Source organism: Bos javanicus, chromosome 5, assembly GCF_032452875.1.
Source record: "Bos javanicus breed banteng chromosome 5, ARS-OSU_banteng_1.0, whole genome shotgun sequence".
In the NCBI taxonomy this organism is placed as follows: Eukaryota; Metazoa; Chordata; class Mammalia; order Artiodactyla; family Bovidae; genus Bos; species Bos javanicus.
The window spans coordinates 74,489,701-74,507,737 of NC_083872.1; the positions used below are offsets into that span (position 1 = coordinate 74,489,701).

Sequence of the window (18,037 nt, forward strand, 5' to 3'; positions counted from 1 at the left end):
TCCAGATTTCATTGCTTATTTCTCATTTTTATGTCAGAAATCCTTTCTTTTTGTTTTCTCCATCAACAAGATGGAACTATCCAACGTAAACAAGATTTATATTAAAATACAGCAATTCAGTTCAGTTCAGTCTCTCAGTCATGTCCGACTCTTTGTGACCCCATGGACTGCAGCACGCCAGGCTTCCCTGTCCATCACCAACTCCTGGAGCTTACTCAAACTCAAGTCCATTGAGTCGGTGATGCCATCCAACCATCTCATCCTCTGGCGCCCCCTTCTCTTCCCTCCTTCAATCTCTTCCCAGCATCAGGGTCTTTTCAAATGAGTCAGTTCTTCGCATCAGGTGGCTAAAGTATTGGAGTTTCAGCTTCCGCATCAGTCCTTCCAATGAATATTCAGGACTGATTTCCTTCAGGATGGACTGGTTGGATCTCCTTGCAGTCCAAGGGACTCTCAAGAGTCTTCTCTAACACCAGAGTTCAAAAGCATCAATTCTGTGGCGCTCAGCTTTCTTTATAGTCCAACTCTCACATCCATACATGACCACTGGAAAAACCATAGCTTTGACTAGACGGACTTTTGTTGCCAAAGTAATGTCTTTACTTTTTAATATGCAGCAGCAGCTCACAATAATGAAAAGCACAAATAAATGACATTAACCAGGACAAATGATTTTTAAAAAGATGATAAAAACAATTATTTCAAAGAACTATTTAAACAAGCAATCTCCACAGCTTCTCTAATTTATTCTGCCTATAAGACTACCAGGTAGGCATTATTATCTTTGTTTGATAGATGAAGAAACTGAAACCTGGGAGGGTAAAATGATTTTATTCAAGATAAATTTATTGCAATAAGGTTGAAAATTCTGACTCTGATCTCGTTTTACTCATCCAACCAGCTATCAAATTCTGTTTATTCTACCCTCGTAATTTCTCTTTAATGTATTTCCTCTTTTATATCATCACTGCAGCCCTGATTCCAGAACCCCATTATCAACTCCAACCACAGGACCCTTTCCTAACCAGTCTTCCTGCTTCTCTACTATCTTGTATACACAAGAGATCAATTTTCTGAAGCACCATTCTGCTCACTTCCATTTCCCACTCAAACATCTTTAACAAAGTCATTTTTCAGTCAGGCACTCAAACACTTCCCAATCTGTGCTCTCGAGTGACCTTTCTCCCACCGTACTCCCCACTCATCTCCACCAAGCATCCAAGCTTCATCAAACAGAAACCCAGCTTTTATTCAAAGACGTTTTGATCTTTTTTTGTCTCTCCAACTTTGCTTTGAGAAATGACTTTCCTAATTCTTCCCACCACATCAAAGCATGTCTGAATTCCAGGCACTCATCGTACAAGGCCTAAGTCTACGCCTTCTCCACCAAGGGGCCTGAGCTTCTCTCCTCAGGCTGCCCATGGCACACCTCTATCTTCCTTTTTTTTTTCCCCCAAGAAATATTTACTGTGTAACTATTAAGTGCTAGTTACTACGGTAAATCAAGCAAAAAAAGCTTACACTTTAGTTAGGGAGTCACTAGTGTACAAAAAACCATTGCATCCTATAAGGTCCACAGAAAGTGGTCAGCTCAGGAGTCTACCTGAGCCTAGATGAAGGGTACATGAATTTGGCTTTGCCTAGGAAAGTCAAGTGGGGCTTCCCAGGAGAGCTAACACTTGAACTGAATGGGAAAAGCTGCTCAAGTGTCTGCTCAGAAGACCAGTGCATATATATAATCACAGGCATTGAGCTGGACATGCAGAGTCAAGAGTGGCAGACTGGATTCCCGTAGTGTAAAAAACAACAGCATACCACCACAAAGGGCTATTTTATGAGCCACAATAAAATGTTTGTGGAAGCAAGTTTTAAATTGAAAACTGTTATACAAATTTAAGATACCAGTTATTTATAAAGTGAAAGAAAGTAAAGTCGCTCAGTCATGTCTGACTCTTTGCAACCCCATGGACTGTAGACTGCCAGGCTCCTCCATCCATGGGATTTTCCCAGCAAGAATACTGGAGTGGGTTGCCATATCCTCCTCCAGGTGATCTTCGTCACCCAAGGATCGAACCTGGGTCTCCTGCATTGCAGGGAGACTCTTTACCATCTGAGCCACCAGGGAATCCCTCATTTATTTATAAATAACGTATAAATGTTTCTCATCTACCTTTGGAATGTAATGGCCACAGGAATTATCAGACTCTTAAGAAATATATAAGTAGAAGGTAAAGGTTTAACAGTATCATTTATAAAGTTGGCAATCTAGGTTTCAAAATATACTGTTCTACTGCTCAATTTCTCTCTATGTACACATCCCCTCGCCTGAGAAACACACAATCATACACAACTTCCAAAGGTAAAGGGCTTAAGAGCAGTGGATCTACACTCATATTTTAAATGTACACTTAAAAATATAAGCAGAATCTTCAACTAGAGCTTCCAGATAATTTCCCTTTTTACTGTTAGCAACTTCCTAACATGACAGAACCTGTGCTCAGTTTGTAGGCACAAGTCAAGGAGTTTCCATTTTTTCCACAGCACTAATGCATTCACAATCTATTCACAAGGATTCCCAGTCTTACTTCAATATATCTTTAGGAACTCAAATTGGTCAACACAATATAAAATAATATAATGAATAGTTTGTCATATGGATGAGAAACACAAGTCTAACTGTATATATTCATATGAAGGAACAGAGCTCACTGTCATCAGAAACACAGTCTGGGATTCTGAAACCATGGGAAACTGTGGCAATGAGAAAGAGAAAGAAAGAGAAATGGGTAGGGTGTGGAAAGGTGTACTGTGCCTTGTACATGACCAGGAAATGATTCAGGGAAGGGACTTCTGCCTCTAATGGCATGAACAGGTTAGTGAATCCTCTCCTCAAAACAATAAGAAAACTCAGTCATTTCAGGGTTCTGGAAATCAATCAAAGGCAGATAACAAATAGAGAAATTTCATGAAAAGTTGCTACAGCTTTAGGGTTAATACCAGCAGGAGGCTACAAACCTACTTCCTGGGGCTATTCCAACCCAAGAACTCCACCCTCTAATCCTCAGCTCTGCCAGGAGAGCTTTTAGGATAGAGTCAGGTGAACACTCTTAAGAGTCCCTTGGACAGCAAGGAGATCAAACCAGTTAATCCTAAAGGAAATCAATCCTAAATATTCATTGGAAGGACTGACACTGAAGCTGAAGCTCCAATACTTTGGCCTCCTAATGTGAAGAGCTGACTCATTAGAAAAGAACCTGACACTGGGAAAGACTGAAGGCAGGAGGAGAAGGGGACGAGAGAGGACAAGATGGCTGGCTGGCATCACCGGCTCAATGGACATGAGTTTGAGCAAGCTCCAGGAGATGGTGAAGGACAGGGAAGCCTGGTGTGCTGCAGTCTGTGGGGTTGCAAAGAGCTGGACACAACTGAGCGGCTAAACAACAAAGGCCATGAAAACCAGTAGTTCTGCTGTCAGAGGGGGTAGAAGCAGCTTGGGGTACTGGGGTGGGGTACAGTAGAAAGCCACGGCTTTGTCAGAAAAAGTGGCAAACTTGGTAGGAACCTAACTGGTTCTTCTAGCTTGAGGTTGTGGTCTGACTGGTGTGTGTGACAGATCAGCTAGAAATATGAAAGAAGATCCTAGAAATGAGAGAATTGTAGAATAACTAGTTATGTTCTCCTGACATTCCCGACTGATTGAAAATGCTGGGATGGGGAGGGGGGAGACAAAAGAGGGCGCAACAAAAGAAAAAGTGAAGGCATACTTGAGAACTGGCTGGACTCTAAATGCACTTCCCAAATCACAAACAGATCAATAGAAGGTAGAAGCTTTCCACACTCCAGGTGCTTAAGCACAACTTATGCCCAAATCACTGTCTATGAAGAGAGAGGAGTGACTCCCAGCCAGGATAAAAAGTAAAAAGGAGAATAAACATCATTAAGCAGACACATTAGTGACCATGGAAGAGTCACACTCCACAGTTTAAAATCCAGGCAAAGTACTAAAAACACACACATTAACACTCATCTCTATGTTTCTCAAAAACAAAACCAACAAACTTCAGAGTGTTGAAATATATTACTAAAACATCTAATTTACTAAAAAGTTACAAGACATGCAAAGAAATAGGAAAAGTGAGGCCCTGACTCAAGTAAACAAGCAGTAACTAGAAAAAGGCTCTCAGCGGCCTAGACCTTGTAGCAGATGACTTCAAAGTGACAATGACAAATGTATTCAAAGAATTAAAGGAAACGTGACAAGAATTAAAGGAAATATTCCCTAGTCAAGTAGGGGATCTTGACAGAACTACAGAAATCCTAAATGAAAATTCTAGAGTTGAAAAGTACATTAAATAAAATAAAAAGTCACCAGATGAGCTCAATAACTGATTGGACCTGGTGGAATAAAGAATAAGTAAACTGAAACAGATTAATTGAAATTATCCAATCAAAAGAAGAGAAAGAAAGAACACTTTAGAAAAATGAACAGAACTTTAGATCCAGCTTAAAAACAAACAGAATCTGAACCTGTAGGGAACAAACAAGCATCCCCACATACTTGTGGCAAAAGTCCCAGAAGAAGAGAAGGAAAGAACAAATATTTGAAAAAATTGTTAAAAAATTTCCCAATTTTGATGGAAAACAATCCACAGACCCCCAAATTTCAATAAACTGCAAGTATGATAAAAACAAAAATATCCATCCTCGATCTATCAATGTTACACTGCTCAAAGCCAAAGATAAACCAAAAATCTTGAAGACCACAAGAGAAAAACAGCTCATCACATACAGGGGGACAGTAGCAGGGCTAACAACTGACTTCTTGCTGATGTCATAGGGCTGAGAACGCAGGGAGAAACTGTCAACCAAGAACTCTACAGCTAGCAAAATTATCCTTCAAAAATGAAGACAAAAGCAAGACATTCCTAGATAAACAAAATCAGAAAATTTGTTTCAAGCAGACCTAGCCTCCAGAAAATCCTACATGATGTACTATCAGCTAAAAGGAAATGACATTAGAAAATAACTCAAATCCATAGGAAGATATGAAGATCAATGGAAATGGTAAATTTCTTTAAAGATAAAAGATCTTTTAAAGCAATAACTGTACTACTATACTGTTTCATTTCATATGACAATAACTCTGCAGAAAGGATGGTAAGGGACAGAACCCCACTGGACAAAATTGCTATATTTTACCAGCAGCATAATCAGATCAGATCAGATCAGTCGCTCAGTCGTGTCTGACTCTTTGCGACCCCATGAATCGCAGCACGCCAGGCCTCCCTGTCCATCACCAACTCCCGGAGTTCACTCAGACTCATGTCCATCGAGTCAGTGATGCCATTCAGCCATCTCATCCCCTGTTGTCCCCTTCTCCTCTTGCCCCCAATCCCTTACAGCATCAGAGTCTTTTCCAATGAGTCAACTTCACATGAGGTGGCCAAAGTACTGGAGTTTCAGCTTTAGCATCATTCCTTCCAAAGAAATCCCAGGGCTGATCTCCTTCAGAATGGACTGGTTGGATCTCCCTGCAGTCCAAGGGACTCTCAAGAGTCTTCTCCAACACCACAGTTCAAAAGCATCAATTCTTCAGTGCTCAGCCTTCTTCACAGTCCAACTCTCACATCCATACATGACCACAGGAAAAACCATAGCCTTGACTAGACGAACCTTTGTTGGCAAAGTAATGTCTCTGCTTTTGAATATGCTATCTAGGTTGGTCGTAACTTTCCTTCCAAGGAGTAAGCGTCTTTTAATTTCATGGCTGCAGTCACTATCTGCAGTGATTTTGGAGTCCAGAAAAATAAAGTCTGACACTGTTTCCACTGTTTCCCCATCTATTTCCCATGAAGTGGTGGGACCGGATGCCATGATCTTTGTTTGCCGAATGTTGAGCTTTAAGCCAACTTTTTCACTCTCCACTTTCACTTCCATCAAGAGGCTTTTGAGTTCCTCTTACATACATACATACACACACACACACACACACACACAGAGCCATCAGTAGGTTGTAATAACTCCAAGATGTAATTCTTGATTAAGAACTAAGAAAATACAAAAATAACAACAAAAATAAATAATTTAAAAAATTGCAAAGGGATTCAAAAGATACAGAAAGAATTTATTTAACATAAATCAGTAAAGAAGGAACAATAAAGGACAAGAGACATATAAGAACAAATAGTAAAATGGCAGACATAAATCCACCTATATTAACAATTATATTAAAAGTAAATAGACTAAATACTCTGATACAAATGCAGTAATTTTCAGACTGGAAAAATAAGATCCAGATGTATGTTTGTTTGTTTGTTTTTCCCCAAGAGACATATCTTAGATTCAGAGTTTGAAACTAAATGAAGGAAAGAGATGTCATGCAAATAGTAATTAAAAGATACATGCAGTGGTCATATTAGTATCAGACAAAACAGACTTAAGACAGGAACTACTAATAGAAACAAAAAGGGACATTTCATATTGATAAAAGGCCTAATTGGTTAGGAACATTCTGTAGGACAGACCATCTCATCTACTAAGCTGTAAAACAAGTCTCATTAAGTTTAAAAAGACTGAAATCATACAAAGTATATTCTCTGAGAACAATGGGATTATAAAGAGAAAGACTTGGGACATCCTTGCTGCTGCTGCCAAGTCGCTTCAGTCGTATCCGACTCTGTGCGACCCCATAGATGGCAGCCCACCAGGCTCCCCGTCCCTGGGATTCTCCAGGCAAGAATACTGGAGTGGGTTGCCATTTCCTTCTCCAATGCATGAAAGTGAAAAGTGAAAGTGAAGTTGCTCAGTCGTGTCCGACTCCTAGCGACCCCATGGACTGCAGCCTACCAGGCCCCTCCGTCCATGGGATTTTCCAGGCAAGAGTACTGGAGTGGGTTGCCATTGCCTTCTCCGGGGACATCCTTAGACATCTGGAAATTAAACAACACACTTCTATATAAGCTAGGACTAAAGAAAAAGTCATAAGGAAAAATTTAAGAATATCTTGAACTGAATGAAAATGCAAACACAATATATCACACTTTATGGGATGCAGCTAAAGGGAAACTTAAGGGGTAAAGTGTAGCTTTAAACATATATTACAAAGGATAAAATTCTAAAATCAATGACCTAAGATTACATGTCAAGAAGCTAGCAAAATAGGACCAAATCAAACCCAAAGCAAGCAGAAGGAAAGAAATAATAAAGATCAGAATGGAAATAAATGACATACAAAACAGAAAAACAACAGATTTTAAAAAGTCAATGAAATCGAAAGCTGGTTTTCTAGAAAAAGCTGCAAAATCAAAAAACCTTAACTAGATTAACCAAGAAAAAAAGAGAAGACATAATTACCAAAATCAAGGATGAAAGGGTGGGTATCAGTATGAACGCAGTAGAAATTAAAATAATCAATGGAATTATTATTAGAATAACTTTATACCAACAAGATAGCTAATTAGCAGGTAATAGAAAAATTCTAGAAAAACACCAATTACCAAAACTGATTTAATAAGAAATAGAAAATAGAAAAAAGAAAAACACTGATAACTAGCAAAGAAATAGACTTAGTGATTAAAATACCTTGATAAAGCCTCTGATTTATAGTATTTTATTCTTTCTTTTTCCTTCTTTTCTAGTACTTCTGTTAAATCTGTAAGTTCATCATCATTTGTACGTGATTTGGAAATGCAGCCAATACAGCAGCCTATGTATTTTAATTCTAGAATGGACGCTATGGAAAGTCTCATTTGTTACCACCATGCCCAGACTTTTCAAATAAATTGTCTATTATAGTCCATTACCTACGAAGTTAAAAATTATCTGCTTCTATATAACTCTGATTGACACTGATAAGATAACATGTCTTCAAGGGAAGAATGGATTTTTCTTGGTAGTCCAATAAAAGAAAATGGAAAGTATTAGCAGGTTAAATCTATCCTTATGCAACAAAAGCTTCCCCTACAAGGCTCTTTACAGGGAAGTAAATCTTATCAAGTGGTTTAAAGGCTGAGTAAAGCTCTCCTCCTAATAATCTGATACAGAAAGGCAAAAAGAAAGCTAAAAAACTAGAGAGAGATCTTTCTATGCAGAGTATAGGACATTTTTATCTTAGGAAATATACCACACAATCCCACAAACAAAATGATTTCCTGTATGATGTGATAACATACCTATTGTAATTTATGATGCTTCCTTTACTCCCGTAACAGGTAAAGTCAAAGAGGTAGGCTAGGGCCAGGGATTAGTAAACCAGGTATGAGTTTGGATTTTATTCTAAGTATGTTAGAAAACCATTAGACTCAAACAGGAAAATAGCATTATTTGCATTAAGAGACAAAGGATCTTGGCCACTATGTGATAAATTAGGCAACAGTAACAGAAAAAGTTTAAAGGTTTGGATTAGAGTGGTGACAATGATGATGAACACCTCACATGAATTAAATTCTTTTAAGTCTCCTAAAAGCCACTTGAAATAGGTGCTACTGGCTTCATCTTGCAGATGAGCATGCCAAGGCAGAGAGAGATTAAATAACTGGCCAAAGGTCATACTACTAATTACAGACGATATTAGGACTCAGACCTAAAAAATCTGGTGGAAATGCTGAGCTCTTAATTATAGACACTATCCAGCTATGGTCTTAAGATGAAGAGAAAAGGCTGAAGTAAGAAAAAATTCTAGAGTCACAGTGACCAAGACTTGCTAATGGACTGGATGCAGAGATGATGGAAATAAAGAAAAAAATCATTCACAGGTGTCGTTTGAGCAACTAGGTGAATTTAGTAGTATCATTATACAACAGAGACAGGATAAAAAACAGGAGGGAAAGGAGTCCTAGGACCCAGCTCTGGAGTACTACATTTAAAAGCTGAATAGAGAAAGACGAACCAGCAAGAAAGACCAAGAAAGGACTTTCAGTGCCTAAGAGGGAAACAGGGAGTGTCATGAAAGCCAACAACTCAAGTGTCTCAAGGAGGAGGGAGGAGGCAGTGTGTAGAATACTGCTGACAGATTGTAGAGAATGAGGACAGAGGACTGTGAGATTTTTGCAGAATGAAGGTGACCCGTAAAGCTGAAAAGAGCAGCCTCCTGCTAAGTTAACTCTCATCATCACACTTACCTTGTTTTACTGTCTGTCCCATGTCTAGACTGTAAGCTCCTGGGCAATGACCGTGAGCTCTGTCCTAAATCCTTATCTTCTAATTACAATGCTTGGAGTAGAATGGAAATTACATTAGTGCTATGCAATGTAATGTAAATGCAAAATTAATTCAAAGGGTTTTTGGGTATGATGATTAAGAAGATTTCAACAGGACGATGACAGGCCTCCTTCTATTTCATCACCTCATCACTCACGTACCGTCAGAGATCCGTTCTGTGTGCTGGGTGAGTTGCTGCTCTGCTCCCCGTGGGCTTGCGTGCTTCCGTAGAGTGTCAGGTTATGCTCACTGGTCTGGCCGGCATAGTCCTGAGTGTGTGGCACTCCATACTCTGTGGGAATTCCATTCTGTGGAGGTGGTGGAAACGGGATGGTAGTAAAAGGCTGAACCATTGCATCAGGAGTTGTTGTTGGCTCCTGGTTACCCTGGAAGAAACAGAGAAAGAGAAGATAAGACTAAAAAAAAAAAGTTGACTAGTTACCAAAGGACCAAAGATTTTCCTTTAAACCAAACTTTTTTAAATGCAAGGAAATTTGTTACAGAAGATAAGTTACAAGATTTGAAACTTGTTTGAGCCATTACTGTTTGCTTTAGCACACTCTATTCCTTTAGTGATTATTAGGGGAAAACTAATTTCACTAAATTACAATTCCTTGTAATTGATTTGTAATTTGTTGAAAACGCCAATACTTTGGCCACCTGATGCAAAGGACTGACTCATCTGAAAAGACCCTGATGCTGTGAAAAGACTGAAGGCAGGAGGAGAAGGGGAGGACAGAGGGTGAGCTGGTGGGATGGCATCACCGACGCGATGGACATGAGGCTGAGCAAGCTCCGGGAGTTGGTGTGGACAGGGAAGCCAGGTGTGCTGCAGTCCACGGGGTCACAAAGAGTCAGACATGACTGAGTGACTGAACTGAAATTACAATTCATAGCAACAGGTAGAATGACAGTATAAATTAAATTCTCAAAACCAGATGATATATACCTCTAGATTTTAAGAACACAGAATTCAGGAGAAAGTACATTGTTAACAAAATTAATCTTTGAATTTCAAGGTAGAGATTTATTTAAGTCTTGGCCACTAAGTTAATTAAAAAAAAAAAAAAAACCTTTCCTTAAATTAGAAACAAAAAAATTTCCTAGACAAAAACCTTGAGTTTTTCATAATTACTGCTAGCATTTCAAGGCTAGCAGATACTTCTCCACATGGCGTCCATCCCCAGATGCTTACTTGGGATCTCATGTGATAGCTCAAATATCACTACAGGACATACAGTAACAGCAGGAACTCGTTAGAAGCCATTTTGACTCCACAGCCCCTGTCTTATTTCTGTTCCGTCTTTAAGTTCAGATACAAACAAGGAGTTAAATCTTGTGTAAGAGATTTTGTAAAATCCTCCCTTCTCAACAACTTGACTTCTGACCTCCCATTTTAGTCCATAAAAGGCAGAGTCATTATTTTACTAACAACAAACACATTTTCAAAGTCCGGGGCCACTATCCTTTTGGAAATAGCTGAAAGAGATGGTCAAATGCTTCAAAGTAGTAGCACTTTGATAAACCCCTTCCCCCATATTTTAGACATCATAGCATTAGGGATCAAAGAAAATCTGGGTTTATATCACTTGGATTCCTCTTAAACATGAGCATCAGTTCCTTCAAACAACAAAGTAATTATTCCTCTTTCTTCCTCAGTTATGGTTATCCTTCTTTCCCCTCAATTTAAGAAGGGATTTTCTACCCACTGAGAGGTAGAGGAAACTGAACTTCCAGTAGCACTGTCTAACACCATTCCAGGTTTTTAGCATTAATTTGATGGCCATTAAACTCATTAGAAAAGACTCTGATGCTGGGAAGGATTGGGGACAGGAGGAGAAGGGGACGACAGAGGATGAGATGGCTGGATGGCATCACTGACTTGATGGACATGGGTTTGAGTGAACTCTGGGAGTTGGTGATGGACAGGGAGGCCTGGCGTGCTGCGATTCATGGGGTCGCAAACAGTCGGACACGACTGAGTGACTGAACTGGACTGAAACTCATACTATTGCAAAAAAAAATGAATCCAAAACTGGAGAAAGATCTCACATTACTTTTTAAAGGAAGGTTCAACTATCCTTTAAAATCTGCCTAAAATAAAACAGAACAAATTTACAAAGGCTGTTATAAATAGAGAAATATATGATCACAGATTGGAAAGCTGGATATTCTGAAAATGACAATGCACCCCAAATTCCACAAACCCAATCAAAATCTCAGCAGGTGTTTTTGTATAAACTGACAAGTTGTTATTAAAATTTATATGGAAATGCAAAGTATCTAGAGTAGTCAAAACAATAACACAAACTGGAGGACTTATGCTACCTGAGTTCAAGACTTACAAAGTGATGATAATCATAATAGTGTGGTACTGGTTTAAAAACATACAACAGATAAACGAGATAGAAAAGAACCCAGAGACAGAAATAAACATTTACAGTGAATATTAAGGCATCAAGTCCATTCAGCAGGGGAAAGACTTTTTAATAAATGAAAAACTGAATACCCAATGAAAAAAAAAAACCTCAACTTTCACACTATATTTGTAAAAGTTAACCTGAAAGAGATAATAGACCTAAGTGTAAGAGCTAAAACTATAAAACTTTTAGAAAAGGCAGCAAAATCTTCACACCTTTGCGATAAACAAGAAATTTTGGGGACATAAAAAAATTAAGAACTATTAAAGAAAAAAATGACAGAGTAGATTTCACCAAAATTAAAAACAATTGTTCTCCGAAAATCAACTTAAAATAATAGAGAGACAAGGCAGAGACTGCGAGACAATATTCACAATACATACATCTGGAAAAGGACACCAGAATCTATAAAGAAATGTTACAGATCACAATGAAAAGAACAAGGCATTTGAAAGAAAGCTAACGACTTTTTAACAACCACATCCCACAGAAAGATATACCAATGGGCAGAAAAAACTTGAAAAACTATTTTAAAATACATGAATGGCTATTTTAAAACTAGCAATAATAATCTATTCAAAAGTACCCAAATTTAAATTATAATACAAAACATACAATATATAAGATCTGAAAAAACAGAAAAGTATATTTTATTTCTAAGTAATAATAAAGATAAAAGGTTAATCATTCCCCAAATAAAATATAAACCTAGTATAATTTCCAATCAGAAGCAAATCAAATGGTGCCTAAAGAAGGAAACAGGACCAAATACTTTTCTAACTTGCATATGAAAAAATACTAATAAAGTCTGCAAAAGGAAAATCCATGAAGGAGGAGATGCTCTATCATATATTAAAACTTGCCATAAAACTACTATGATTCAATAGTAGGAATATACAAAATGACTAAAGGAACACTGATAATCCTGGTTTAAGTTTATATGGAAACTCAATAGAAGATAAAAGTGGCATTTCAATTCAGTGGAGGGGATGATTATTTATCATATGGTACTGGTATTAAAGAGGTTTCCCTGGTGGCTCAGATGATATTTGTATTGAATAGAAGTTGGCTACCCACCAAAAAGAAAATACTCATGCTCCATGCAAAAAAAAAAAAAAAAAAGGAATAAAATATAATTAAAACTATGAAAATATAAGAAATATTGGGAGTGTTACTGGGGTGGGGTGATTCTTAAGTAAGACAGGAAACCTAAAAACCAGAAAAGTTAAAAAAAAAAAAGAAAAAAGATTTGGCTATGGAAGACAGGAAGAAAAGAAGAGAGAGGAGGGGGAGGAGAGGAAAGAGAGGGGAGAAATGGATTTTAAAGTCAAAAGAAAAACCAACTGGGGAAAACATCTACAGCATAAGACAGACACACACTGGTAAACATCACTAAGTGCAGGTTATTTAACCTGAGGAGAAACACACACACAGACAGAAAAAGACAAAGAACACAACAACAGTTCACAGAAGACGAAATACAAACGGCTGTATGATAAAAATGCTTAATCTCACTAACAAATCGAAATACATATTAACGGCAAGATAAGTCCATTTTTTTCACCATCAAATCATAAAAAAATTAAAAAACCATTTTATTGACATAATTGACATATACAGTTGGCCTTCTCTTTGAATACACGCTCTGCAGTGTGTATTCAAATAACCACTGATTGAAAAATACTAGGGAAAAAAAAAAAAATCCCAGAAAAGTAAAGCTTTACTTTGCCATAGTCCAGCAACTATTTACATTGTATTTATAACTATTTACATGACATTTACACTGTACTAGGTATTATAAGCAATGTAGATATGATTAAAAATATATGGGAAGGGACTTCCCTGGTAGTCAGGTGGTTAAAACTCGGTGCTCCCAACGCAGAGGGCACAGGTTCAATCCCTGGTCAGGGAACTAAGATCTCACATGCCAAAACAATAAAAATTACAAAAATAAAAAAAAAAAATATGGGAGGATGTGCACAGGTTATATGCAGATATTAGTTATGCCATTTTATACAAGGGACTTGAGCATCTGCAGATTTTGGTATCTGCAGGGGGTCCTGGAACCAATCCCCTGTGGATACCAAAGGACAATTCTACAATAAACCCCACTGATTTATTCATAGTGTACGCTCTGGTAAGTCCCTGTGGATACCGAGGGACAATTCTACAATAAGCCCCACTGATTTACTCACAGTGTACGCTTTGGTAAGTTCTGACATATATACGTACACTCATGAAATCACCACCACAATCTAAACAGTGAACATATCTATCCAACCCCCCCCCAAATTTCCTCATGCTCCTAATAAGTTTATATTACTTTTGTAATAAAGCCTACAAAGTATTTTTTAATGTAAAAAGAGAATGATGACTAGTGTAATCAGTAAAGGGAAGCCAATATACTGAAGCATTGAGTTATTATGCTGTTCTCAAAAAAAAAAAAAATGGAACTGACATTACCTACAGAAGTTATACAGCATCAAAATTCAGCTGTCTCTAGTGTCTAAGAATCACGTCTACAAAGTAGTAGGAATGCTTTACATAAAAATCCTTCCCTTCATTTAGTTCTTAAAAATTTATGAAAAAATTTATATTTAAATTTATAAATTTAAAAATTTATATAATTTATAAAAAAAATTTATATTAAAAAAATTATGCTAGTTTTTACCTGTAGTTTTTCAGGAAAGAAAATTCTTGTCATTCATCACTATATAAGTTATTTTCATGATCTCAAGGTCAGGGTACTGTAAATGATTTCTCTCTATTCTGGGTGTCCTAAGAAGGAAAGAAAATAATCCTGTCCCTTCTCTTTCAAATTATTCAGTGCTATCTAACTATCTACCTACCTACCAAACTACATGAAGCACACTACTTCAGAAATCCTCATGGGATTTACTAGCCTGAAGACAGATAAGAAAAAATTCTATTTCAGGTGGGTTGGTGAATAAAAGGGAATAAGAGCACCAAAGGTATTCACAGACCTATGCTTCAACTCCAGGCATAAACAGAGACACTGGACAGGTCTACTAAATAACCCGTAAAGGCTAAAGACACTGTTGTGCAGTTTATGAACACAGCAAGGGGGACTTCTAATACCCCACTGGGCTCCTCTCAGACTCTCCTCTTTCGGGGCAGCCTCCATCCTCCATTTCAGCTCTGCTGGGGAGGATGCTCTGGCACACAAAGCACAATATTAACTCTCCCCCAGAGGCAGTCTTGACAAAGCTGGCTCAGTCAACCGAATAAACCTGTCAATCAGCAGTGGGAGATGGGGGGAAGACAGGTCAAAACTTCTAAGATCACTTGTGGCCTTTGTACCATGTGTTTCAAAGTAATGCAAGACAGGTAGAGGCTGAACTATTTCTCCCTCAAAAGGGAAATGTAAACCCTTATCAGGAGATCAAGAAGAAACTCTTGATAGTTTATTTTGTTACATACAGGAATTTTTTTAATGTTATTAAAAAACACTATGTTTACACACTACAGGTAAGAAACTGGAATAGGAGTGACTTTGCATTTTACCTCATACACTCTGCAATGTCTAAAAATTTCCCCAGGTAAACATTATTATAATTTAGAAACGTTATATGGTTTTCAGACTTCCACTAATCCAGGCTATATTCTTAAGTTTTAAGTTCAGAAGAGAAGCACTATAGCCTGCAGACAAACTGTGAGATAATAGTCAACATGATTATTTCTAGGTAAGAGCTTACCTCTTGTTTTATGAAGATATTTTAATATCACAGACTAAACAGTTTAAGTGTATCTATCTCATCTGACAAAATGAATTAACTTTTTCTTGTAGCCCACAAAACTAGACATAACTTCTTTTTCTTAATTTAACGGTCTGTAAACTTTCTCATCCACAAGATTAAAAAATTGACAATAAGGAGTACGATGCAAATAAAATTTCTACCTTGCCTAACAAGGCTCTAATAAAGATTTATCTACAACTCCTTTCTTCCTTAGAATATAAACTAAGATTTTATGTGAAAGATGAGGGGAAAAATAAAGGACAGTCAGCTTTTAGATCTTATGAGTGGAGCTCATTAAAATGAAAGAGAGTCACTCTGTACTCTGCCGCCTCTCACGGGGCCACAGGTACCCCAGCATTTGTTGACTTGTACACCTCCCTCATGCCTCTCTGCTCAAACGTCAACTCCCCGAGCATTCCTTTTAGAACTTCAACTCCTATTTCTCCCTAACCCTTCATAACAACACTGTTTTAAAAAAAGCAGAATGATGTCCCCATTTTGTGAAAAGCTATGAGGATACGAAAAGCAGGATGCATCCAGTCCTCCCACCATCCACATGAATTCGCTACAGTGCCTGGCGGGATATTATAAACAAAAAAAAAAATGCTTTGGTTTCCAGAAGCAACATAATTTACAACTATACTAAAAAGTCAGATTTTCCAAATTTCAGAAAAACCTACCCAAATTTCTAATTCTCTGGTTTAAAAAGTAGAAGAGTTTTTCTAAAGTTATTTTCAAATGACTGGGGGAAAGAAAAACCCTGAAGAGAGGTACATAAAACAGACAAATCTGGGTTATATTTGATATTTCGACAAACTGATTCAAGACTGTCATCTCATTGTCATTATCTACACAAAAGTTTTAAGGAGAGAAATTAAATATTAAGAAGATAAGAATAGTATTTATTTCACATAGAATGAAGACCACTGTGACTCAATGATTTTAGGATGCCATCTTTGAGTAAAGTTCAAGATGATAAGCACAAAGGAATGTGTAAGTTATAAAGTCTGATAATTTTTTGAAAATTTTTGAAAATGTATTTTTCAAAATACATTTTTGAAAATGTATTTTTCGCCAATGCAAACAAATTTGTTTATTCTACTATTTACACATTACCTAAAATTTTATCAAATTCATCTGAGACCCAACAAATTTTGTATTTCACAAAGAGGAATGCTGGAGTGTATGGTCAGAACATAATTTCAACCTCAGTTCTGTCACTTACTATAGCTGTAAACAATTAAATATGCTACAACCTACTTTCTCTGTGCCCCATTTTCTTAATCTATAAAACAGCAATGTTAATGTTATTATACTGTTGTGAAGAACTGGTAACATAAAAATGTGAAGTGATTAAAACTCTAGACTCTCAATAACAGTTGTTTTCAACAAACACAAGTACCACGTAGACCAGTGGGGCCGAACTTCCACAACTTGATAAAATATTAAAATCCTACTGGATGCCACTGTAATGGATGTCACGTGAAATTAAAAAACAAACAAAAACAACCCTCATTACCATGTATCTGTGGGAACAATATTTAAGAAAACAAGTGAAAGTGAAGTCGCTCAGTCGTGTCCGACTCTTTGTGACTCCGTGGACTGCAGCCCAACAAGCTTCTCCGTCCATGGGATTCCATGGGATTAAGAAAACAAACTACAGGGATTTCCCTGGCGGTCAGTGGTTAAGGCTCTGTGCTTCCAATGTAGGGGGCGTAGATTCAGTCTCTGGTTGGGGAACTAAGATCTCATATGCCTTACAGCTCAGCCAAAATAAAAAGAGAAAGAAAACAAAGTGAAAGTCGCTCAGCCGTGTCCAACTCTTTGCGACCCCGTGGACTATACAGTCCATGGAATTCTCCAGGCCAGAATACTGGAGTGGGTAGCCTTTCTCTTCTCCAGGGGATCTTCGAACCCAAGGATCAAACCAAGGTCTCCCACATTGCAGGTGGTTTCCTTACCCCTGAGCCACCTGGGAAGCCCAAAACAAACTACAGATATACAAAACTTATTATAGTGACAAGAGAAACCAACTTGCAAAGAAGAAAAATCCACTGAAAAAGTTTTTAGAATGATCAACCAGCTGAAAAGGAAATAAGGAGATAGATTTGAAATCCAATTTTAATTCCAAGACATGTACTAAATTAACTACTGTGGGTCCACAGCTGTTTTAGGCACTGAAGACATAACAAACATTAAAAATTTGCCTCTAAGGAGTTTCAGTTCAGTTCAGTCGCTCAGTCATGTCCGACTCTTTGCGACCCCATGAATCACAGCGTGCCAGGCCTCCCTGTCCATCACCAACTCCCAGAGTTCACTCAAACTCATGTCCATTGAGTCGGTGATGCCATCCAGCCATCTCATCCTCTGTTGTCCCCTTCTCCTCCTGCCCCCAATCCCTCCCAGCATCAGGGTCTTTTCCAATGAGTCAACTCTTCGCATGAGGTGGCCAAAGTACTGGAGTTTCAGCTTCAGCATCAGTCCTTCCAATGAACACTCAGAACTGATCTGCATCAGTCCTTCCAATGAACACTCAGAACTGATCTCCTCTAGGATGGACTGGTTGGATCTCCTTGCAGTCCAAGGGACTCTCAAGAGTCTTCTCCAACACCACAGTTCAAACGCATCAATTCTTCGGAGCTGAGCTTTCTTCACAGTCCA

The 18,037-nt window shown here is 37.9% G+C and overlaps 1 protein-coding gene across 33 annotated transcripts in view; it reads right to left on the bottom strand.

Annotated features, from left to right (window-relative positions):
- Window positions 1–18,037, bottom strand: part of RBFOX2 (RNA binding fox-1 homolog 2) — a 292,987-nt gene that overhangs the window by 57,478 nt on the left and 217,472 nt on the right. For all 33 annotated transcript variants that reach the window (XM_061417270.1, XM_061417281.1, XM_061417277.1 and 30 more), the window contains one exon: window positions 9,360–9,584. In XM_061417270.1, the coding sequence (XP_061273254.1) occupies window positions 9,360–9,584 (225 nt within the window). The remainder of the gene's footprint in view (window positions 1–9,359; window positions 9,585–18,037) is intronic.